Genomic DNA, 24,439 nt, shown 5'->3' on the forward strand with positions numbered 1-24,439 from the left:
GAGCTAATATTTCTGAAGAGCAAGGGAAAGATAAGTCTGTCCTGAATATAAAATTTGTTTTCAAGTGCAAAGTAAGCAGATGGGCTGGCTGAGTATCAGGAGAGCCATGTCACTCACTCAGTGGGTACTGTCCAGATAGCACATCAACACTTCTCCCAAGTTACACCCATCAGAGCCCTATGCTTCAAACAGCAATTCAGCAAGTAAGATCTTAAATTACCCATAATTGCTTATTTTGTTCATATTTTTTCATTGTCGGTTTGTTTGTAAAAGACTAGCCAGGCTGTCTGGGAACAGCTTGGCTGCATCATGGACTGAGAAATAGGGCCCAACTATCATAGGAAGGGTGGCCAGCAGTGTCAGTTTTAGACAGCAGATGGCCAGGAGCAGAGAAAGCTTCCAAGCACACAGTTTGCCAAAACTTCAGCAATTTTCTTTTTGTCAAGCAGCTTCCAGAAACACAAGATGTAGCTGAACCTCTTCACACTGGCCAAGAGTAAATTACGAGACCATAGTAGAATCCTACAAAATACTACCACTTCCTAAAAATATTTAGGCTGCACAGTTTAAGCGAGATACTGCATGAGTACAGCAGTTTCCTCTCCAATATTGGCTAAGGAATTAGAGATGTAGAAAACATGACTGCATTTTCAGTGTGGGGGCACAAGCAGACCAACGGCAAGATCCTGTCCTACCTCAAAGACACACCTTGATGTGATGGAAACTAAACAGCTGGGCTAAAATGAGGATTCACATCAAAAGCATTTCAAGAAGCTGCTGAAGATGCATGTGCTTTATATGTAACGAGTAAACACAACAAGTCAAAGTACCCAGAAATGCATACCAGACCTCCCTCTCATGAGCATTGGTAATTACTATATTATTTTAGAATTAAAAAAAGTTTTTCCTGTTGTCTACATGACAGCAAGATAAGGAAATTCATAGCTTTAAATTGTGACTCCTGTTCAGTTTTGTTATTAAAAAAAAAAAAAAAACAAACCACACAGTAGCAACTGGATACACCTAACACAGATTGCATAAAAAGAAACGATGTCATTACTGTTGCTGGTAAACAGAAGCCATGGTAAAGCATTTGGACAACGGCATCTTGGTCAACAGTTTCAGCCAGCACCAAACAATAAATGGATATGTACAAAAAAAGACTTCTATCTTTTCATTTCAGCCATCTTAGAGAAATACAGACAAGGTGTAAGAGTTGCAAGGCTTGTGTTACCTCTGTTTTGTTACGAGGTAAAATTTATACTTCACATAAGCATTTGCTATCCTTAACCACCCAAACTCTTTGGTGGAGGTTATCTGAATTTGTCAGAGTAGGACAAGATAAACAAGATTCCTGCAACAAAGATTTGGGGTTGGGAATTTGTACAGGTCGTTTTCCACATCCTCTTAATAGCTTTACTGAGAAGTTGTAAAAATGAACACGAAACCCAAAAAGGCTTAGCCACATATTTAAGGAACCTTCTACAGCTTGTGATGAAACAAAGCTCTGACAGTATGGCATAACACAAAGTCCTAGTTCTTCCATCGACCCCAAATCCATTGACAAGTCAATGGCCTGCAAACTGCAAGGTACAAGCTCACAGTAAACCTCCTGTGTCACAGAAGCTCTCTCCTCCAGCATCCACTTTTTATTAAGTCAGCAGCCTCAGATATAGAGCTTCACTCAATATACAGCTAAGGTTTAAGGATTTAACTTTCAAAGGTATATGGCACACTGAAACAAGTCCAATCCAAAGTGACATGTTCTTTGAGAGTTATTTCCAGATACATCTTCTCTCAAATTCACTGTCCTTCCTCATAAAGAAGCCAACTTGCCTTCGTTTGTGTCCTGTTATAGCAGCCATCTGTCAAGCAAGCATTTTAGTTCAAAATAATAGAAGCACAGTAAAGCAGGGATTCTGTCCAAACCTCATCCACATATAGCACTTCCAGGAAAAAAATAAATTAAAAAACAAAGAAAAAAAGACAACAAAAAGAACAACACACCACCCCCCTGCTTGAATATCAAATTGGTTCAAACGTTGTAAGAGTTATGACTAGAAATAGTACTTTACGCTGGGAAAAATATTGTTCCAGTTTAAACTGCAAAAAGAAATTTGGAAATACCAAACAGCTATACACCTGGCCAGGAGTTTGGAGTTTGCAAGAACCACTGTAAGAAAAGTCCAAGGCCTCCCCCGGAGTGCCACTTAACACAACATTTTTAACCCAGCCATTACTTAACATGATACTTTATTGTTTTCTCTCTTTCTGCAGAACACACAGCACACAAGTCCATGGCAGCTTACCAATTCACATAGTTCATGCTTTGAGAACTCACCTAAAATAACCGAAGGCTCACATGGTGTTAAATGTATTAACAGCCTGAATTTTGATTGCTGAGATAGGATAGGTTTTGTCATGTCTGGCAAAGATGTTTCTGTGTTCTACCTGACATGCTGGACTGATGAGGAGTTGCCCTGATCTACTGTATGACCTTCACTGAAGAGCCATAGCTACTCTGAATACAATCAGATTGCACAGGGAAGTTTACATTCCCTATCAGTTGTAAACAATGAATCTGTATGCTCACATTCCTGCATACAAGAATTTTCTTTAAAAAAAAATAATAATAAAAAAACAAACAAACAAAAAAACAAAACCAAAACACAAAACAGTAGCTCTGGAAAAACTTCTGAGTAACAAGATGGCACAAGGACCACTAGTAGAGTTCAGCAGCAAGACAGTCCTGATAGTTACCAATCCACTTGCCTCTGGCACCAGGCAAAGTTGAGCAGCTCAAGAAGCAAAAAATAGGAAAAAGGTTTTCAAATGTTGGGGCAATAGATTTGTACTGAGCAAAATACACTTGCTCCTACTGCAAGCACAACTCCTACAGACACAAAATATATTGTCTTCTTTTTTTCCCCCCCCCTGTATTCAGCAGTGTGTTTAACCTTGGAGCTGTCAAGCTCCATCATGAATAATGAGCCATGACAACACTTCAAGTGATCCTTGGAGAACAGACCAATTTTTCCTATATGCTAGGCAAGGCAAAATGCTTATATTCCCATGGTACTGTACCTGCTTTGAAAATATACAGTAATGTGGCCATCAAGAGGAGACCACAAGTAAATACAGAAAAAAAAAACCAAATCACTTATTTCCTGATATTTCAGCCCCTCCAAACAGAAAGAGCAGTAAAACAAGCAACATCCTAATGGTTCCTATTTAAAAATATACCAGGGCTGAGGAGATTTGTCTCACTGAATATGCATTTCACGTAACCATTTCACAGTATGAATAACTGCATTTGAAACAACCCCTGACAGCTACAGTATGAAGAGAGAACACCCTGCAGTTTCACTGCACTGTGCTCAGTGACCTGCAGTAGATGAGCAGCAATATAGGACAGGGGGGTGGCCTCTGCCCAAGTAGCCCCCCAGCACTCTTGGAACAAACATATCCCCCACTCCACCCCATGGCACTGCAAGAAAGTATAGGAAAAAAATGTAATTATTTGAATGACTGACTGAAGCTCCCCTACACCAACACCCTAACCATGCCAAGGCAGGACTTCAGAAGGCACAGCACAGGTAACCAAGCAATGGCAAGTGCCATTTCTGCTGCACACCTCTCAAGCCCAAGATGAGGAAGAAGAGAAGGAGCAAATAGATTCACCTAAAGAAAGGAAAAACTAGGAAGAAACAAGCTGAAGATTTAAACAGGTATTCCCTTGTCTTTTAAACAAAAATGGAAGGTTGTGGTTGCAAAAAGCCCTTAAAAAAATCATCACTCATTCAGGAATCATCACTCTAACAGACTCAAGCAGCATGCATTTGTCCTGTATTTCTGTAAAGGGAGAAAACAAATATATCCTTATTCCTGCGAAGTTTGCAGTGTCACACAGCAGAAACCAGTCCTTAGCACTTTGAGGAGTTTTAAGTACTAACACATCTCTGTCCTACCAAACTGCTGTAAAAAAAAAAAAAAAAAACAACTGAGGCCCTTCCTGCAAGACTAGATGACTCAGAAAGCTGAAGTCAGAAAATCCCTTCAGCTATGGTTAGAGCTAGAGAGGAGCCTCTAACAACAAAGCAGTAATTACACATGATAATATATTTATTGACAATTTAATTTTCCACTTGGGAGTCCAGTCACTCATACCCCTCCCGCCACCTGCTCTCCTTCCCCCCTACTCACCTCTTCCATATATAGAGCATTTATCAGTTATCCACATCATACTAGGTCTACCTTTCTCCTAGAGAACTTCCAAATGAGCAAGACCTGTGTCATCACCACACACAGCATGACCATCCTCTCTGGTTTAAAACAGTTCTGCTCTTAACAGAGGACTCAGTGTACACTCAAGGTCATTCCCCAAATTACAGGGACAGTAATCTTCTGCATATAGTTAAAATGTCATTAGCCCTCCGTATACACCATGTTGGTTTCTCACATTCCCTGATAATACACCACCATTTATGCTCCACATCACAGCTCTGCACATTTGGCAATTCCATTCCCTGCTAGCAATATTTGACAATAAGAGCATTTTAAAGAAGGCTAATTACAAATTTCACTTGAACAGAAATTGGTACTGGGCCAATCTATAAGCTTTTTAATAAGCTTTCAAATTTCACACCAGGGAAGACTGTTCTCCACCAGGAGCAGTGACATAGCTCTAAAAGCAAAGGTGGAAATATTGCCACTGCAAGATGAGGAGGGAAGGTCACAGCTCTGATTCTCCTCGCAGCACTGCACCTTCTCCATGTGACTCTTTCCTTGAAAATATGCTGCCCATGTTTCATGAACAAAAAAACTAAAAAAGACAGTTCAGATACCATGAAAATAATGAAAAGCAGTATCAAAAACCCCTTGGTCACAGTTTTATCAGAAGAGGAACAAAGATCAGTATGACAGAAAGCAGGTCAAGGACTCAAAAGCTAGAAATTCATAAAATTAAGGATGCATGGTCACACATATGCTCGAAGCATGGTATTTTCTGAGAACAACGGTGTCTCTAGATGGACTCCCAGTTTTCAAAGGGATAGAAGAACCCAAGGCAAAGTTTCTCAAGCACTTCAGCATCTAGTCTCATATCAGGACAAATGTTTTCTGTCTATATATACACCAGACTTAGCACAGAAAACAGCAATCCCACCTGTGGATGCTTCCTACCACCTTTGTACTGCTGCCACTTTTTCTCTCTGCGTTCACAATGCGTGGTGAAATAACATTTCAGCCAGATCATTTTCCTGAGGGGAAGATTCTGTAAACCACCCTCTGTGCTACCTGCTTGATAACCAGGGTGGAACTGAAAAGGGTAGTTGATAAAGTCATGGTCAGCAGAACATTGGTCCTGTTTTAAGGGTACAAGACTAGTGCCCAGGAAAACTACAGAAGGGCTTTCTGTGCAAGATTCAAGACAAGTCATAATTTTTCCCTGTGGTCAGTGACTATGTGGCATCACAAGGAGATGTCACACCTGACACACTGAAATACTGCTGTCAGAGTGGCTGACTGCCCAGAGAATCCCAGCTAGAATCTGTGCTAACCATGTGCACCAAGTACACAGCTGTTGGAAAGTCTCCAACTGTGAGCTCAACCCACAGACACTAGAAAAAGAAGAGTTGTGACTGTTACACATGTAAAGCGCACACATGAATAATATCTATTTGACAGAGATTAAATCCATGAATATGTAAAACATCCTTAGCTTTTAACGTACCTAAACATTTTCCCCATTAGGAGGTGCCACACTAAAAGAATGATTTGGGATGGTAGCAAACTCCTCTATACACAGGTGAGCCTTTAAGAGGCCAACATAACCACTCTTGCAAAAGGGCTACATACCTACTCCCTACACACTATTAAAACACATTTTCATCACCTTGGAGACTTCTTTGGGGACAGGAAGTCATGGTACAACTGCAAGCATTTTGAAAGGTAAACCATAAGTTCTGACCACTGCCCGATCTCTAAAAGCTGAGAATAAAAAAGTGGCAGGAAAGGAGCTATCTTTTTCCAGTCTTATTCTCTCAATTCATGCATATTCACACATATTTTACTGACATGTTTGCAGGGTTTTCCAACTAATTATAGATCTAGTGGGAAGAATTTAACCTAGAACCTCAAGACTATCAAAACATGAGTACCTAAACACAGACTACCAGAGCAGGAAACAAGAAGAAACCTAATATGTGTGTTAATAAATGCTCTAATTATTAATGTGTGCACACACCAAGCTTATCAGAAGTGCCAAGGCATTTGAAAAGAAAAGCACTATTCAAAGACAGCCATTTGCCAGAAACTCTATCATCACCATATTCTCTAGTTGGTTTTGATTGAATTCAGTGACATCAACTTAATCCCACAGGACAGTATCATTCACTTTTATAATAGCTACTGACCTTATTTCTGTGTTTGAGCCCTGTTGTAGTGTCATGACTAAATGTGGCAAGCAACAAATCTCACTCTGTCAGCAGCCAGCCCCTGTCCTTTCTCCTTTTAAAGCTTTCATTCATTTCTGCAATTTTTTTTTAAAGTCATGCTGCTTCAAAACAGCTGATCCAGATGGTGGATATTTGGATTTCAACCTTCCCACATGGTGATGTGGCTCAAGGAAATAAAAACTGTTGCTACCTGCTGCTGACCTACTTTAATTTGCTTCCTGCCATACAAAAGAATAAAGAATACAGTTCATTGAACTAGTCTTCCACACCTACCAACTGTTATGTAGGAAATATAAAATAAAATTAAGAGAGAAAGGAGAAGGAAAGAAAAAAAAAAAACGGCAGCATGATCCCATGGAGAGTAGGGGGGAGCAATTCTCACCTCTATCGTAGTCATCTTCCTCTATTGCTTTTTCCTGAAGCCTCTGAAGCCGTAAGATCAAGGATTTTATCTAGGCAAAGAAAAAAAAGTTAATTATGAAGAAAAAGCTGCATTTAAAAATATTTAGACTATTAACCTCTACATAATATAATGGCTTACTAAATCACTACAATGACCAAATTTTGATAATTAAGCCCAGTATTTGTTAATTAGACAGACCTATTTGGAAGTCAGTTGAACTGAAGCTACTTGAGCCAAGCATGGCTCTAGTCCAAACACATACAGAGAATAACAAATGATATTTCTTGAAAAGCAAAGGAGATCATGTGATCACAGGATATTTTTCACCCTTTGACTAAATCAAAGTAGGATTATTAGAGGATTCTGTCAGCATGACATATACTTCTGATCACACTGTACTCAACAGTGTGTTCCCGAGCCCATTCCAACAACTTTTTCCCTAAGTTTTGCACAGAATACAGTATTTCCATATGCAAACCACATTTTATTCTGTAACTAGAAAGAGAAATGCAGTATGAATATTTTGGAACAGGTATACTCATGTTATGGGTCAGAAGACAGTATTCATATACACCCAACAAAGTTTCATTAAAATTCAATTTAGGCTCATCTACATAATGTCGATGTTTGCATTTTCAGTTCACAATCCAAATGCTGGATGAAGAAAAAAGCAGAACACCAAGAATACCTAAACCACATACAGACTGCTCTCTCACACCCAAAAAGAAACTTCTACCATAATAAACTTTTATTTCAAAAGCTAATGCTTCTCTTTGTTAACATCAAAGAGTCTAGACTAAAGTTCTAAATTCACTAAAAATTTGTAAGGCTAGGTGTGCATTCCAAGGCCTTTACAAGTTTTTACTGTAAAAAGAAATTGGTTAGAAGGCAGGTTTAGTCCTCTCCTCATTGCCATGCTAGCCATAGCCTAGCAGGGCTACAGTTACAAGACTGAAATGTGTTTCTTTCTTTTTAAATTTATACATGACAGGTACCAAACAAGCCAATATCAGCACTGAAAAAGGTAAGCCTGGAAAAAAAAGCAGCATATATTCCTACAGTCCAAAGCCTGAAAGTGCTTGGGAAAGCATTTTCCAACCCAACAAAATCCATGCTTTAGACATTCTGCATTTACAGAGTAATTCACTCCTCCCTGAAACTCTTTCATATTTAATCCCTATATTTAAACTCTAAATTGAATAGAGAAAAAGAGGTACAGCCAGTCAACAACTTCATAGAAGCACTCAGTTATTGAGACTACACAATCAACACACAAATTAGGCAAGACCTTTAAATTCAGGATATCCCTTCTAAAAATGGTATGTGAAAGTGGACTAGTCAGAAAAGAACTATAAAAAATAAAGCCAGGAAAGTATCCAAAAATGGCTGATTAATAATAGGCTATAGGATGGCCCAGAAGAAAAACAAACACAAAACATTTTATACATTCCCCTTTCCTCAAGGCTTTATTTTATTTTGGTTTTCATATCCTGAAACTCCAATCTTTTTTCTCTGATGCTGCTGAGCAATGTGTAAGAGACTGAAGGGGGGAGCTCTGAATTCTCATCATAAACTATTTTCTGTATTTTATGCCTGACTTTTGACAGAGCTTTAAAGAAGCCTGCAGTAGGAATGATTCAAATGACACTTTTTTCACATATATGATATATAACAACCATGTATACTACAATACAGCTTTGCTGCTGTTTGCAGTGTTTATTCCATCATGTGCTACAGGGGTAGGTCATTTAAAGTCTGCTTGGGTACCACAGCCCAGGCTCGCCCACGGCAAACTGACTGATGCTGCCACAATGAAATGTTTTCTATTTGCAGGCTGATAAGACATTTGGAGCTCAATTCATCAAAGAGCTGCTTCAGCGTGGCATGTCCTATATCTGTACCAGGTGATGATCACTTTTGTTTTTAAGTACAGAGAACGCATAATTTTAACACTTTTGGTATTGTCTCCTTTTCTTGACTGCAGTTGCCTTCATTCCTTTCTGAAAACTTTAAGACTTGCTCGTTATCATTACAATAGGAAGGTGCTTCTAATTAAACATACATGACTGGCTAACCAAGGGCAAAGACATCTGAGGGCACAAATCCCCAGTTCTCCTTTCAACGAATTAATGAATACAGAAATTAAAGATAGCAATGTTTCATTTGTGCCTATCAAAAAAAGTACCGAAAGAAAAACAACTTCCTATTTTGATTGTGTTATATATTCCCAAATTTGTAGCAAATGAATTTCCCAAACCATCCCAGACCACAGGCATGTTGTCATTCCAGGCATGAAGCCAAAGAAACTGCTCCATGTCAATGTGTGTGAAGTCTGTAAATAACAGAACCTAGTTTGAGTTCTACATGAATCCTCTATGGAAAGAAAGTATTAGAGAGCATTGCAGGCCCAGGTCAGATGTCATGCAGAAAAAAAGCAATAGTAAAAGTTTCTCAACCTCCTGTCTTACCCAGACAGCAGGGTTGTGCTAAGTCTCCCCAGAGCAAGTTGTTTCATCAGGCCTAAAGACAATACAGTGTATCTTAACAGTTATGTGTCTGAGCTGAGAAGTCAGAAGAATCTGAATTTCTGAAAGGCACTAATGAAACAATAAAAAAACCCAACCAACCCAACAAAGAAAAACCAAACAAATAGCCCACCACACCAGAAAAACCCCACTACCCACTCAGTGCACTTTGAACAAATTAGTGAAATACATTGTGTCCATATTAATCTCTAGATTACTGCTTCCTGGTTGCATAACAAATCTAGTATTTGGTTCCTTGGAGCAGGTAAACTCAGAATTATTTTCCTCCAATGCCCACCCTGCCATCCCAGAAACCATATAACAAAACACAGATGATCCTTCTTAAAGTTTCCTCACCCCTCTCCCATAAAGGACACAGTGAATGACTGCCTGTACCCATTGCAGGTATAAGTGTGGGTATACACATACATGCAGAAATAAAGACTCCTGACTCACTGCTCCACTACTCCTCTGTGGTGGAAGGAAAAAAAAAAAAAAGGTTCCATTCCCAGGTAGAGAGGGACTTGACCCCCATTTTTCTTCATGTGGGGAGAATACCCATCTCTTAGATTACATGCTACTCTCACACAGTTGCCTCACTCCAAGAAATCTCTAGCTAAACTTAAACATTTCCAGTTAAAAAGTTTTATGTTTTTAAATCATGATGCTTCAAGAAAAGTTATTATCATCCCCAAATTTTGTACTGCATATACCCCAAACTGCAGAAAAAACAGACATCTGTGAAAGAAAACGGTGCTTAATGAACTCAGAAACTGATGTGTGACATTAGAAGTGAGTTTCAGGTGAACACAGAATAGGTACTGCAACAACATCACCTTTTTTCTGAAGAACCAAACAAAACCTGTTCTCTCACTTTTATCATACAGAGCACTACTGTAAAACTCTTTGAACAAATGCTACAAAAGCCATTAGTACCTGAACTCCAACATAAACTTTGATTTCAGAACTATAAATAAAAATGTTTTGAGGGACAGGGAGAGGAATCAAAACCAAAGTGAGATTACTGACCTTTAGTGTACTGCGGTTGCCAAGCAAGCAATCCTGCAGCACTGGTTCATATTTTTTCATCAAAATATCCCAGTTACGGTCACTAACAGTAAAGCTACTTTCATAGCCTGAGGTGACAGAAGAGCCAGCAGATGCCGCATCCAAGGAATCTGTAGAATATGAAAATGTTGCATCTATATCTGAGAGAGAGAGAGTCTCACAGTCCTGGAATTTATCATTCATAGGGCTCTCATGTTCACGCTCCAAATCCTCACTGGACCTGGAGAAGCAACATGAATCTCCCAAGTTCTCATGAGTTTGTGACACCTCTTCTGGCTTCTGCAGACTTCCTGTGGTTTTGGGATGCAGAACAATCTCAGTTTCCTCAACAGTTGATTTGCCTTCAACATCATTTACTCCAGAGGCCGAGTTCAGGGAGAGCTGTATGAAGCTGAAACTTGAACTAAAACTATCTAAACTATTGTGTGCAACAGCAGAATGAGAAATATCATCTCTGTTTTGATATTCACAGTTGTTATTGACTTCTGTGCGATCCAAAGCATACATATTTGGGGGCTTGCTCACTTTAGCACTGTGGCTTTTCTGCCGTGTACAGCATACAGCAGAAACATCTCCTTTGCTTGTTGCAGCAGCAGGGTAAGCTGCTGTCACTGTGTTTTCTGACCGTGGACTCTTGCAACACGATAGATTTTTGCAGCATCCTGGCATATTTCCAGTAGTGGCCAACATTGTTACCCCATCAGCAGGAACTACAGTGCTACTAACTGCACTACAGCGCAGGAGTTCGAAGTTATTTTGGCATTGTCTGCATAGAGCGCAGTTCTCAAAGTCTCCACAACCCTGCCTTCCATGTTGGAGCTCTCCTGGTCTGGATGGTTTGCAGGCACCAAGGGACTGAAACTCTATCTGTTGCTGAGCTTCTGGCCTCATGTATCCAGGTCTTTTTGCCAGCTTCTTTTTACGAAGGGAGCCTGCAGGCATTAATTGCTGGTGATCATCTGGGGGAGGGAAAAAGAGTCCATGAAATGCTTCTGCAGTTTTATAAGCTTAACACATTGTAGCATCTGAAAATAGTTGTTTCTGAAATTTCAAGCAGCGCGCATTGCTTTCCATTTCAACGAAACAAAGACAATGACCATACTGCAGACAGAGAACACTGCATGTATTCATTCACTTTCTAAAGAATTTGCACCTGGTTTTAACTGAACTCACTAACACAGTCTTGTCCATCAGGACACAAACCTGGGTACAATGAATCATATCATCTTCCCTATTCACAATACCAGTCTACTTTTTCATTCTCAACTTGCTTAACAGCACATTAAAGGACAGACTTTTAAGTCTCTCTGATTCAGAATTATGGCAGACTTACAAGCACATGTAAGACAGGACCGAATCTGCATCCAACAAGGTGAGAACCATACTCACAAAGAAATTTTGTTCATAACCTATTGTTGCTTGTGTCCAGTTTCTTGTGTCCATATCCATGCTTTAATAGTATGAGTAGCAAGTGGTTCAGATTCTGCTTCCAGAACAGATGCAATTCTGTAGCACCTTGTGGTTGCAGATATCAGTCTAATGAAATATTGTAGAAGTTGTCATTTAGATTTATGGTACTACCTATCGTGCAAAACACAGACTTAAAGGAGAAGCTTTGCATGCAGAACCATCAGTCCTAGAAAACAAATGCTTTCTAGCATTACTGAAGTATTAATATCATTAAGGAAGGGCCTTTGCTCGATAACTCTATTTCTCCACACATACCTTACTTACATAGATGAAAAGATAAATTTGCTGTTTGCAGAGAATAGAAAACAAACAAAAAATCAACCAAAAAAACCCATGATATAAATCACAGTGAACATTAAAAGCAGGACATCAGAATTGATGTCCTGTCTATGTTTTCTGTATATTTCTATATATATTATCGGTGAAAGATTATATGGCAACTACTTTCAGTTTCTCAGTTTACTGCTAGTTAAAAGGTATTCCATTTGTCTGTCCTGCACACAATAATGGGAATTCAAGCTTTGCGCTATCATCCATTTTGTATCACGGAAACATATTGACTGGACCTATTTGCCGGAATCACCCTTCAAGGGGATCTGATGACTAGCTGAATTATGCCCTCTACTAGCTGCCCTCTACTCACTGAAACAGAATCAAATTGCCAGAATCTCAGGTATTAGATATATTCATATCCCACACACAGAGCTCTTCCAAAAACACAAGTTTCAGATTTTTTTCTTTACATTTAATGTTCATCTCTCATCACGATCCTTTGTCAATTTTTACATTGACAGATGTGCACATAATCTAAACTACTCAGCAACTCCTAACACAGGTCTCATACACACCTCACTACAATGACATCCTGTACAAGAATTTAAGCATTAGACCTGAAACTTTCCAGGAGAATTTTCCCAACATTCATTACATTCTCTCCAAATAACCTTCAACAAAAGCAGTTGATACATTTTCCATATACTAGAATAGTGGCACATCTCACCATGAGACTGCAGTTAGGCCTCTGTATTCTGCTTCCTATCACCATAAATTAGAATATCCCAGCTATCTCTTACATTCTCTTTTGTCTGAGGAAAAAAGCATCACAGAAATCAAAAGTAAAAAAGGTCACAGAATCCATTGGCCTGTCTGCAATAAAAAGACAGTGAAATGCTGTACTGGTAGCAATTTAATAGAAGTCCTAACAAACAGAAACCACTCTTGGAGCAAGGAAAAAAAAATTGAATAAAATGTTCTTTAGAATTTAATTCTTTTAGCTTATATACAAAACAACAGCCTAAATTTGACTTCAGCAGAAGAAATCAGTCATGCAGAAAAAAGTCATTCTAGGACTGCATATACTTCCTCACCATTTAAAAAGGCTAGTCACAGGCCTCATCTGTAAAAACGTAAAAGATTCTCTGCTTTAATTAAAATCAGTTTTAAATTGATCTCACTAAATCACTATGAATTTCTAAAGCAGACAGATAATTACAGCTCTTTAAACACCAAATTTAAACTAAGCTAATGTAAATAGGGTTTAAATTGGCCAAAGCATTAGATATTCACACCAAGTGAACTGGATGCAATTCTAAATATTATTAGAGCCAAAGGGGTACAATTCCGGTATCCTCAACAAGTTCACACAAAACCCACACATCTCTGCAGTCCTCACATTTGCAGGTAACCCTCTAAGCACATTTGGCATTCAGCTCCTTTAGGGACTCCAGGTCTGTCTCCCAGTGAGTCTAGCAGCACAAGTTACCCACCTGGATACCAGAACAGACCACTGTCTGAATTATCCTCAAGATTACAGTCCAAGCCACGACCCATCCAGAGGATGCTACCAGGAGAGAGCTGCAAGTCCTTCACCCCAATGTAGCTGCCCCTGAGCACAAGGCAGAGCGGACAGAGCTGGGACCAACATGAACACTCACACCTTTGCCCAAAGGATAAGGGAGGGAGAAGGCAGTGGCCACAGCCTGATCCCCAGTTCCAGCTAGAGAGCAGTCACGGTGCTCTCAGACATCACAAAAAACAGCTAGGAAGTTACTATAACCTTGGGCATACTCTTTGGGCATTGTTTACCCTTCTGTCATGTCCCTTTTCTCAAGATTATTCTAATTTCAGTTGTTTATCATCACCTATCTGAAATTTAGTTACAGAGACTTTGTTTCTCTGCATAGCCTCCCAACCATAGCTTGCTTTGTCTGCACATCAGATACAGAAACTACACTGAACCAATTCAGCTATCTTGTTAAATAAAGACAGGCCTCAAATTCATCTTATAACTCTCTCAATTTCAAGAACATCAAATAACATTTGGCAATTAACTACAAGACTATCAGAATGGAAACAACTGAAGGTAATTTTTAAATCCTACATAATAGTGTTTCATGCATTATATCAGACACACATTTAGAAAAAGAGTAAAGTCCCAAATGGAAGAGCCTTTTGATTGTAATATTACAAATCAACTTCTAAAAAAATATATTTTACAATCTTAGAAGATGATACAACATATATTCTAATGGCAAGTATGTGCAAATTACTTCAAATTATGAAAGCCCAGAAATAATCATAACAGCTCTTTCACCACAGCAATCTTTCCTGATGACCAATATTTCATAAAAGCTAACAGTTCACATCCAGAGCATAGGGAAAAAGAAAATAGTCTACTGCTGTAAAGCAATGTTGTTCACATCTTAGTCCACACCAGTGAGATGAAAGAGGGAGAGGTGAAGCCAAAGAGCATTTCCCACTGATGAAAAGAGCACATTCTCTTGTACCCAGCCTGATGCTGAAGAACAACAATCATTTAATTTATTTTAGATCACCTCCTCACGCCTGCTTTAAGCATGTAATGCAAAATGTTTGGAAGCTCATCAAGTCCTTTCTGAAAGTAAGTGAGAAATTATATATGCAGTTTTTAAAGATAGCTCGACTATCTGAATACACATATATTACAACTGATTTTTATTAGAATAACAAATTCCCCTTCACAGCATTTGTGGGTGGTAACTGTGGTGGGGACAAAAAGGTATTTAGTCATATTCAAAGCCAACTATCAAAGTACTGCTCCAAGCAATTTCTGTAGTGCTGCTTTTGTTAAGGAAGCCTTAAACACCTGCATCAAACTGTACACAAACAAAGTAAGTGAGGTGAAAATATTTATTATTTACAAACACATACACAAATGTTTAACCTATCAGGAACAAAAATGAACCATTCTGAGGGATTAATCACTCTGACATGACAATAACTATTACTGTTCAGTTCCTAAATCATAGAAATACATAAAATGTTGCAGGTTTTTAATCGGTTACAGTTTGACTCATTTGCTGAATTTCAGAGATACCACTAAATATTCAAAATAAGATGGCACTGATCCCAACATAGCCTCTGTTAAAACTACTGTTACAGAAGTCTCAAGCAAAAAAAGCCAGGAAAGCCCAAGACCTTTGCAGTTAACATCAGTGTAATCCTGTTACAGACACTCCTCACACTTCTCATTCTCCAGCTGTTATTACATCTCACTTTCCAAATTCATCTGTGGTTGATGAGCCTCAACCCAAATCACTCTCCAAACCTCCTTACACAACCCACTGATATATTTCACCCAACCCACGGATATCCACCTTGGCTAGCTAGAACTGCCAAACTCACATAACTAGCTGCCTAACAACAGTTTTTAGGCTCCTCAGTCATCACTTACCCTACACCCAGCTCAGCAATCCATCCTGTCGACCATCTGATGGACAACAAAACACCGTGGGGGGAGAACACAAGTAGGTCTGGAAGAACAAGCCAGTACCAGCACTGGGTGCCTTCAGCAGAGTCAATAACAGAAGGCACTTCCCCACAAATATCCAGCCCAATTTTTTCCAAACCTTTAAGTATAATTCTCTTTAACTTCTAGGTAAATAACTGAGAATAATTTATCCAGTTTTCAAAGAGGCAGATGGACACACAAGTTGCAAGCCTACAGAGAATATTCACAATAGAAAAATCAATGCTTATTTCAGGAGTTGGGGGGGGTGTAAATTTTCTTGTTCTTCATGGAGAAAAAACATTTTGTTCCCTGTTTCAATGCAAAATTCTGTAGAGGCAGCCCATGCAAATGTCTAAAGTGGAGAGAACACCCTGTTCTTTCAGTCAAGATCTGACAACAGCTTTAAATATTACACAGAAATAGGGGAGCAAGGATATTGCATAGAAACTGTGAAGTTTGCTTAGGTCATAAATTAATTTGCAAACAACACTTAATGGGTTTGCAATCATATCTTATAAAAGTATTTCACCAAACGCGTGAAACTGCGAAATTAGTACACAGCAGTCCTTTTCAAGAATGGTCTATTTAACACAACACACTTCTCTTTCATCACTCTGTCTACAGAGTGACAGCATGGATTCCCACTGCTTCTGCTCAGTCAGATCATCTACAGCAAGACTCTAATATAAAACTCATCGGGGGGGAGGGGGAAAGAATTTTAAAAAAAAAGTGAAGTGTGAGAGCACATTGACAGCAGTCAATTTCTAATTCAAGCACAGTTTGAGTGCTCCAGCTTGGAGATTTGAATTTTTAATTTCACCAAGAGAGCGGGTTCCAAATTAAGCATCTGATGCACAGTCAGTCTGAAACCAGAATTGAGTTTACTGAAATAGAAAGTAATTTTCTCCTAACAGCTCAGTAGTGATCACTATAATGAAAATAAAACAACGTGGCAGTTCCTATATTGCCAAGGGTGAGGAGTCCGAATTCTTTTAGCTTTACAATTTAATATCAGTCCCAGGAAAAATACTCCTCCTTTGCCTGATGAAAGAAGTTCACCTTACAGCCCCAGTCTGGCTGTCAGATGCAATGCCCATGAGGTCTAGGCAACAATGGAGAGGGAATGGAGCTCCAGACACAAGGAAACCTGAGCACTAAATTCCCACAGAAAGCACACCACCCCAGGATGCAGCTTAAATACAAGATACTATAAAAGCCAGGCATGAACACAAACTGCAGTTACAACTGTGCTCAGGACACAAGGCCAACCTGTAGCTAGAAGGAAAGCAAAAAAAGTGGTGCTGGTCCCTCACCCTGCTACCCCTGAAATGAAAATCCCAGGGCTTCACATGAAGCCCTGCAACTCTTTATGCTCCAACAAAATTTCTGTACTCAGGTATTCTTTGCTCTTTGCAGCAGCAACTGTGTGAACTGTACTTTTGCCAGCTGACAATAAACTGCCACTCCAAGTGGCAAGATGAAGATTCTCAGCTGAACCCACGAGGCACAGACTGCAGCACTGCTCTCCCATCCTCAACAGCGACACAAGCAACTTCAGTTAACACAAGTCCTTGCTGAATGCCAGTAGATTACTCAGCATCATCAGCAGCCTGCAGATGTTATAACCTGTGAGGGGTCAACCTTTGTGCTCCAGCAAGCAGACTGCAGTTCCCTTGGAGACCTTCACGGCTACGCAGGAAAGATGCACACAATATCCCTTTTGAGACCTTTGCTGAGAATATGGCTTGATCTTTACAAACCTTACCCAAGGCTGTAGACAGACAAAACAGAAGTTGGAAGTTTGTTTTATTGGGCCTGAGAACACAAAAGTGAGGACATGAGCTATATCAGTTTCCTCTAGCATGGAGGAAAAAAGTAGACTGGTCAGGAAATTCTGAGATTATGTATGAACAAGCTATGGAAGAAGTACTATAGCAGATATTGCTGCAAGTGCAGGAGAATACTAACCACTGGCGAGAACACCTCTCTTCTAGCAGAAATCACTCGTCCTTCTAAATACAGTGGGACAGAAGGTCACTCTGCCTAGAACAAGTCAGATATCTTAAAAAGAATTTTTAAAAATTAACACTCCAAGAACAGTGTTTCTCTCTAGAAGGCAATGGCATTGAACTACAGAATGTAGCACACATGGCAGCACAGAGCAACAATGGCAATCAATACAGAGGATGAGAAGACCTCAAGAAATGGTCACAGAGCACTCAAAGAAGGCACCCACCAGTGCTAGACAGCTAGCTGTCTATACCTTCCCAGGTGTGAGCCCTGGCATTAGAGGACAAACTTGGTATTTCCAACCCACATCACCAGGTACTGCAGGAGCACAGATTTGAGCAACTGCTTACTCATGTCCAGGCAGGAGCTGAGAGTTACCCCGTGTGCCTGACACCATGACTAAAGACTCAACAGGACCAAAGCACGTTCATGCACAGTCAAAGCCATTTGACTTCCACTAGAAGCAGACAAGGATCAGGGGATACAGTCAAGTAGCAGCCAGTCAGACTCTAGACTGAGGAGATCACCAACACCAATATTTACTTTGACTGTCACTTTACTCATTTTTGTCTCCATCCCAACACTGCACACGCTTCTCACAGCTCCCATCAAACCCTGCATTATTTTACACTAACTTCCATTGCATTTCAATCCTCGCTCCCCATTTACTTCTCTCAAACCAAGCACTCATTTTTCTTCAAGTGAAAAAGAGAATTAATCCAGAAATCATTCTATTTGCTGCCCTGGATCTTTGACCAAACTCTGCATAGGTCACACTTCACACCACACAGTCTAGAGCGATAACAAAGCTCCCAAACAATGTTCAAAGCCACAGAGAGATACCCTCTTTCCCAATATCATTCCTCAATACCACTTCCCTGGTCCTTTCCAGTTTATTCTTTTCATCCCGACCCCAAAATGCATAAGCCTCCTTTCATCCCCCTTGACAGCATTCCTCTCACAACAGCAAACAAGCATGCCTCAACTTACCTCCAAAAATCCTCTTCCTATGAGCCTCCAGGCCCTCCAGCTCCTCAGACCACCCCATCCCTTCCTAGATAGAGAGCCTTCCTACTTCACACTTCCCATCTGAGCAGGGCTCAGAAGTTTCTAGTCTTCCCCAGGTGCATTTAAAAGGAACCCAACCCCACTTCAGCTGTGTTCGCTGATTTCATCGCTTCCCTACAGGTGCTCAGCCTTTTAGCTACCAGGACTTCAGCCAGTTCTCAGGGCTCCTTTTACCTCTTTCACAGCACACACAAGAGTTTGTATGACAATCTAAACCAAACCTCACTCTAAAGGCACACTGACTCCATTCATCCCCTTTGAGATCATCTCAATGAAAACACTCTTGAAAGAGCTTCTTTCCCATGACTGTAAATCACTGCTATTCATGTCTAGGAAATCAAGACAATTACCTGCCACATTTTACTCTGGCAGTCTCCCTGGGCTAACATATATTACCTAATAATACAGGCTACACTTCACTTATTAACACATGTCTATGCTGCTCAACAAAAGCACATACTTTTGCCCTAAGTTTTTTTTAACATATTTCTGTTACATGCTATTTGTAATTCACTGAAGTACTACTACCTACGTACAAAGCCCTAGGATCTGCCACCTTTCATTGAGCCTTACTTGTCTGCTTTTGTTACCTAGGTACATTAAAGCATAGTATTAACCTTTAAGGAAATTGTACCCTTATATGAGATAGCTTGCAGATGTTTCTTGGGTGCCAAGGCGCCTGTGTGATACTGTAATGAAACAGTCTTCTGCAGAATACTTCAAGTTAAAAAAATAATGAGAAGTACACTCAAAAATCAGACTGGCCTTTCAAAAATATTCTCTCTATTAAAAGAATAAGCCAATGAAGCAGTTTTTTAGGTCAGCATATTCCAGATTCAGCTTAGCATTTTAAGTGGATAAAAAAGGTGCATATTGTACCATATGGCGTTAAACATGCACACCTGAATAGATCCGCTTCAGTAACAAAAAGCTTGGCAGAGGAAAACTTTGAGTGTCATTCAAATTGTTTTCCAGAATAAATATAGATGGTTAGCTCGTTACTTCCAATACTTTTTTCTTTTTAATTTATTACTTGTTTTAGAAAACCTGAATTCTGAATCCAGGATTAGCAGAATCCTGTGCAAGGTAGCTCACATCTGCCTAACCCTTTCAGGTGTATGGGACAGGTCCACGGGTACTACTAGTGTAGTAGCAGCAGCAGCAGATTTCTTCCCCTGCTTCTTTCAGGTTTACATATAATACTCCTGACAAGTATTACTATTAAGAAGTAGCAGGCAGAACTGCTGTAGCTTCCTTTCAAGGAAAGCAATGCATTTTCAGAGACATTTGATCTCATCAGTTCTGAGGTACAGCAGTGGTCTGACGCATTGCTTTGTGGTTAGAGCAGGCCATGTGAGAAGCTATACGACTTACCCCAGTCACAAAGCATGCTCAAGACAGAAAAATTACTAAAACAGGACTCCTGAAAGACAGCTAGAAAATAAGTATTTTTACTACCAGAATACACCTAAGGCTTTGTACTTTTAGAACTCCCGTCTTCATGGAATAGATTGGAGATTTAAAAGTAGCACTTGGATGAATTTTATCTTTATATTATCTAAACTATCAAACCTTGGAGTCCCAGGTCCCCCCTGAGGCAGACTCGGCAATAATGCTATCCTGTCCAATGAATTTTTACTTGAAATTTCAGGTTTAACTTACATTTTCACCAGAAATTTGAAGCAAATACAAATATCATATTTAGATGACTGCTTAACTTAGCCATAATGACTTGAACCTGTCTACACCTGTGTACTCCGAACTGAAACAAGTCTATACTAATCCACAGATCTGAGACTGGAAAAAATTTATAAAATATCTGTGTCAAAGAAGTCCACTAAGAGAGTCCATAGACATAAGTAGTTAATTGACAGGCTTCTTTCATTTCTGAGTGAAACAGTGCTACTTTTATGCTGGAAACCTTTTAAATTTTTTCCTGACTAGGGGAAAAGGAAAACTCACAGCATTTTGAACATAGTTGCAAAAGTTTCACAACCTAGAAAGTATCCTCTTTTTCCAAACCTCTGTGAGCAGGAACACCTTGCATGACTAGCCTTATAAAAACAAAGAGATGACAATAAAATTGTGAGAGATATCAAGAAGATACATGCATTTTCATTTCTGTACAATAAAAGTGTCATAGTGCTTTATTGAACAAAAACATATGAAATGTCTTGAACTTAAATTACCTTAAAGTCTGAGTCATAAGCAAGGACTCTGCACCAAAGAAAGCCATGAAGGCAGAACTAAGAACATCTTTGAGGTTAGAATGCCCTCTTTGGGTATAAAGATATATTTGCAGCAATGGTAAATTTCATTAAGTACAGTGCTATTTTATGCTATAGAAAGGAAAGTAAATCAAAGAATGCCAAGTGTGCTACTCTAAGACTTATAAAGATGTTAGAAATTACCTTCTAATTACCCTCTACTGGTAACAATTTTCTGAAGATGCTACATACCAATAGCAAGGATGACAGCAATCCATACACAGCAGCACACAGAGATAGGACAAGAAAGAGATGGGCATAACTTAAAACAAAAAAGGTTCCAACTGGATACTAAGAAAAACTTTTTCATCCTGAGAGCAGCCAAGAGGTAGAGCAGGTTGCACTGTCCTTGGAGCTTTTCAGGGCCCAACAGGATAAAGCCCTGAGCAACCTGACAGAACCCCAGAGTTAGTCCTGCTTTGAACAGGGAATTGGACCAGAGACTATCTGAAGCTCCCTCCAACCTAAACTATCCTATTATACCTCTAAGATTTAAATATATATGTCAGGATATTCCACTAGTTAACTGTACACAGAACAAAAGTTGAAGAGTTTCATTTGTGAAGATGCATGCCATCTTGCAAGAAAGCAACTTATCTGATTTAACTCCACAAAGGAGTCACAAGTAAGTTAAAAAACAATAGTTCCATCACATCCTGGAAGCTGAAAACAGCTGACTTTCAATGACTAAAGTTCAGAATAAAGTTCAGTACTAGAAATAAATAAGTTCTCAAACAGCATTTAAGCATCCATCATACACACACACAGAAATCACGAGCTTTGGTGATGGTCAGGGCCTTAAGCAAGGCAGACACAGTAAGGCATAAGAACATTAGGAACTCCAGTTGTTCCACAGCAGAAGGCCTTTAGTAGTTAGCTGGTGACTAAACAATGCTCATGAGCATCACTTCAATGTCACTTTGATGTACTGCAGTTATTTCACAAAATCTTTATTACTGAGGCTTTTTTATTGGCTGTAACAAATATTGGAGAGCATTTTTCTCAAGGCATTATTTGGTTTACTACATTAAAAATTATTTTGATACCTTTTCCTAGGCTGCTTGCCAACTGGAGGACAAGACGGAGCCATCTGTGAGACTATAACTCTCTGAAGACACTTTCCTTTCAAAAACATAATCCCTTAAATGGTTCCAAGGGCATTACACACAGAGAAAAATCTAACATCACATCTGAACAGCTGCAACAAAACCTGCCTCTCACACAAACTTCCTAGCAAGGCAAGGAGGAAGACCACCTCTGCCCAGGGAATACTGCCACTATCCTATCCAGCATGAAGTCTGATTATGACATGAGCAGGGAAAAAGTCAAACCTGAATACTCTGCCACACAGCTGTATCAGGCAGCCATAAGTGTGACAGAGGTGTGTATGTTCCATATAACTGAATTAAGCAGCAATACAGCTATTTCTATATCTCCTCTTCTCTTTCTTGGTTTGGTTTTTGAGGGATTTCTGGGGCTGGTCTTGTTCTTCTTCCACTACTAAGCAATGCTGGTGCTCAAAATACATACACAGGCTGCTACCCAGAATTCCTGATTGTCCTCTGCACTGTCTTTAGCTGGTCTGTTTGATTTTGATTATTATTACTACTAGTATTATTCCCCACTTGCTCCCTGCATTGTAATCCTCCTTTTAAAAACTCCTCTCATATTTTATATCATGATTTTCAAGTCATTAGAGATCACTTTTAGACAGCTAACATGTAGAACAATTACTTCTAAGAGACCTAGAAGAAAGACAGCAACCCCATGTACTTCTCATGGCTTGCACTGAACAGTCATACTGGCCTCTCAGCATTAAAACCACAGACAATTTAAACTTGCTAAGGCTACACATAACACCTAGGCTTTCAATTTTATGGCCAAGCAAAGCACAGAATGTTTCACTAAGGGCAGCACACAAAGCAGTAATGTAAGAAGATGTGTGCATCCAGATTCAGGAGAAAGGTCTGAACTCTCATCAGGAAATTCAGTGCCACACCACACTCACCAGAAGCACAACCAAAGGGTTGCTACACACCGTCACTAGTCATAACAAAGCTAAATTATTTTAAAATTATATGAAATTAATTCAGAAGGTAAATGGCATGAATATACAGACTCTTCAACCCAGATGGAAAACCTTACTAACTGCACTCTAAAGGATAAACAGAAGGCCCTAAAGAACAACAGGGCAAGTCAGTAGGTTTCACAAAGGGCAATCAGAATTGTTATGGATTGTTCTTCCCAAAACAGCAACACTGGTTACTACCTCCCAGTGCCACCTCATACAGAAAAAGTTGGTAACAAATGTACTTCGTAACTATATTCAAGGTGGGCAGAAAACACCTTGGCTAACATGAAATGGTTCCTAACTTGACCCTAGAACAGATGATTCCATGGAAAATTCTGTCATTGGCAAAAGCTGGTGCGATAGCAGGAAAATTCTCAATCTGCTAAAAAAACAAATACCCTATCGCTATTGCTTGCTGCAAAGAAAGAAAGAAGTGGAAGCTGATATTTTCTGACCTTACAGCAATCTGAGACCCCTGGCAAAAGTGGATTTTTCCATCTTCATTCACACAGGAAGCAGACATCCAGCTCTGGTGCACCGCTCAAAGGGAACTATTAAGTGAAGCAGCTCTTCTCATAGCCAAGTCTGTACGAGGCCCCTGCAGATCACCTGCATGGGAACACTACAGCAGCTGTCCCTCCATGACCATGTTCCCAACAGAAAAGGGAAACACAATACCTGTTGATTATTAACTAGTTTGGGAGCAAAACCACACAGAAGTTCAGCTGCTCTGGTGCTGCACTTGAGGCAACGGTGACCAGGCCCTTCTCACTCAATTTCAGTGAGGGTCTCCTCAAGATTTCACAGCTCTAAGCAAATAAAAATGTACTGCTCCCCTAAACAAGGGCTCTGGCAGAACGGGAGCAAGTTTTCAGGATGGTTCCCTGGCAAAACAGTGCTGCCCCACTGCAGTGGCAGCATAGTCTGGGACCATCCAGGGTGTCCGAGAGCATCCCATGCTTCTGAGACTCCACACCACTGCCGAAGCAGAGATATCAGCACCCTATCCGTATCACTCCCACTGGAGACACAGCAACAAAAAAGATGCTACCATTAAGGAACTCTTACTATAGCAATATAAATCATCACCAAACTCAGCAGGTGTTTGTCACATTCTCCCAAGATTTGTGTGCCTATGGCTCTGCAAGAGCAGAGCTAGGAATGCAACACAGCCACAGCTCAGCCTGAGCTGTTAGTGCAAATACTGACAGGTTAATGCACTACTCACAAAACAGGAACAGCCAGGCCCCAGCAAATGGCTGTGCTGCCCATTTCCCTCCATCATCTGGGTCTCCATGGGCCATCAGCAACAGGAAGCACCTGGAACTTAGAC

At 39.9% G+C, this 24,439-nt stretch overlaps 1 protein-coding gene across 2 annotated transcripts in view; it reads right to left on the reverse strand.

The window, feature by feature from the left end:
• The window catches only part of DISC1 (DISC1 scaffold protein), a 191,330-nt gene that overhangs the window by 161,571 nt on the left and 5,320 nt on the right, over positions 1 to 24,439 (reverse strand). Inside the window, exons 1-3 of one of the 2 annotated variants that reach the window (XM_064648831.1) lie at positions 11,841 to 11,992; positions 10,413 to 11,410; positions 6,838 to 6,907 (exon numbers count right to left, since the gene is read on the reverse strand). In XM_064648831.1, the coding sequence (XP_064504901.1) occupies positions 6,838 to 6,907; positions 10,413 to 11,393 (1,051 nt within the window). In that variant the 5' untranslated portion in view covers positions 11,394 to 11,410; positions 11,841 to 11,992. Of the gene's footprint in view, positions 1 to 6,837; positions 6,908 to 10,412; positions 11,411 to 11,840; positions 11,993 to 24,439 lie in introns of those variants that run through there. The other variant, XM_064648830.1, reaches the window with a different exon arrangement.

The sequence above is a fragment of the Pseudopipra pipra genome, chromosome 3, assembly GCF_036250125.1.
Source record: "Pseudopipra pipra isolate bDixPip1 chromosome 3, bDixPip1.hap1, whole genome shotgun sequence".
NCBI classification, from domain to species: domain Eukaryota; kingdom Metazoa; phylum Chordata; class Aves; order Passeriformes; family Pipridae; genus Pseudopipra; species Pseudopipra pipra.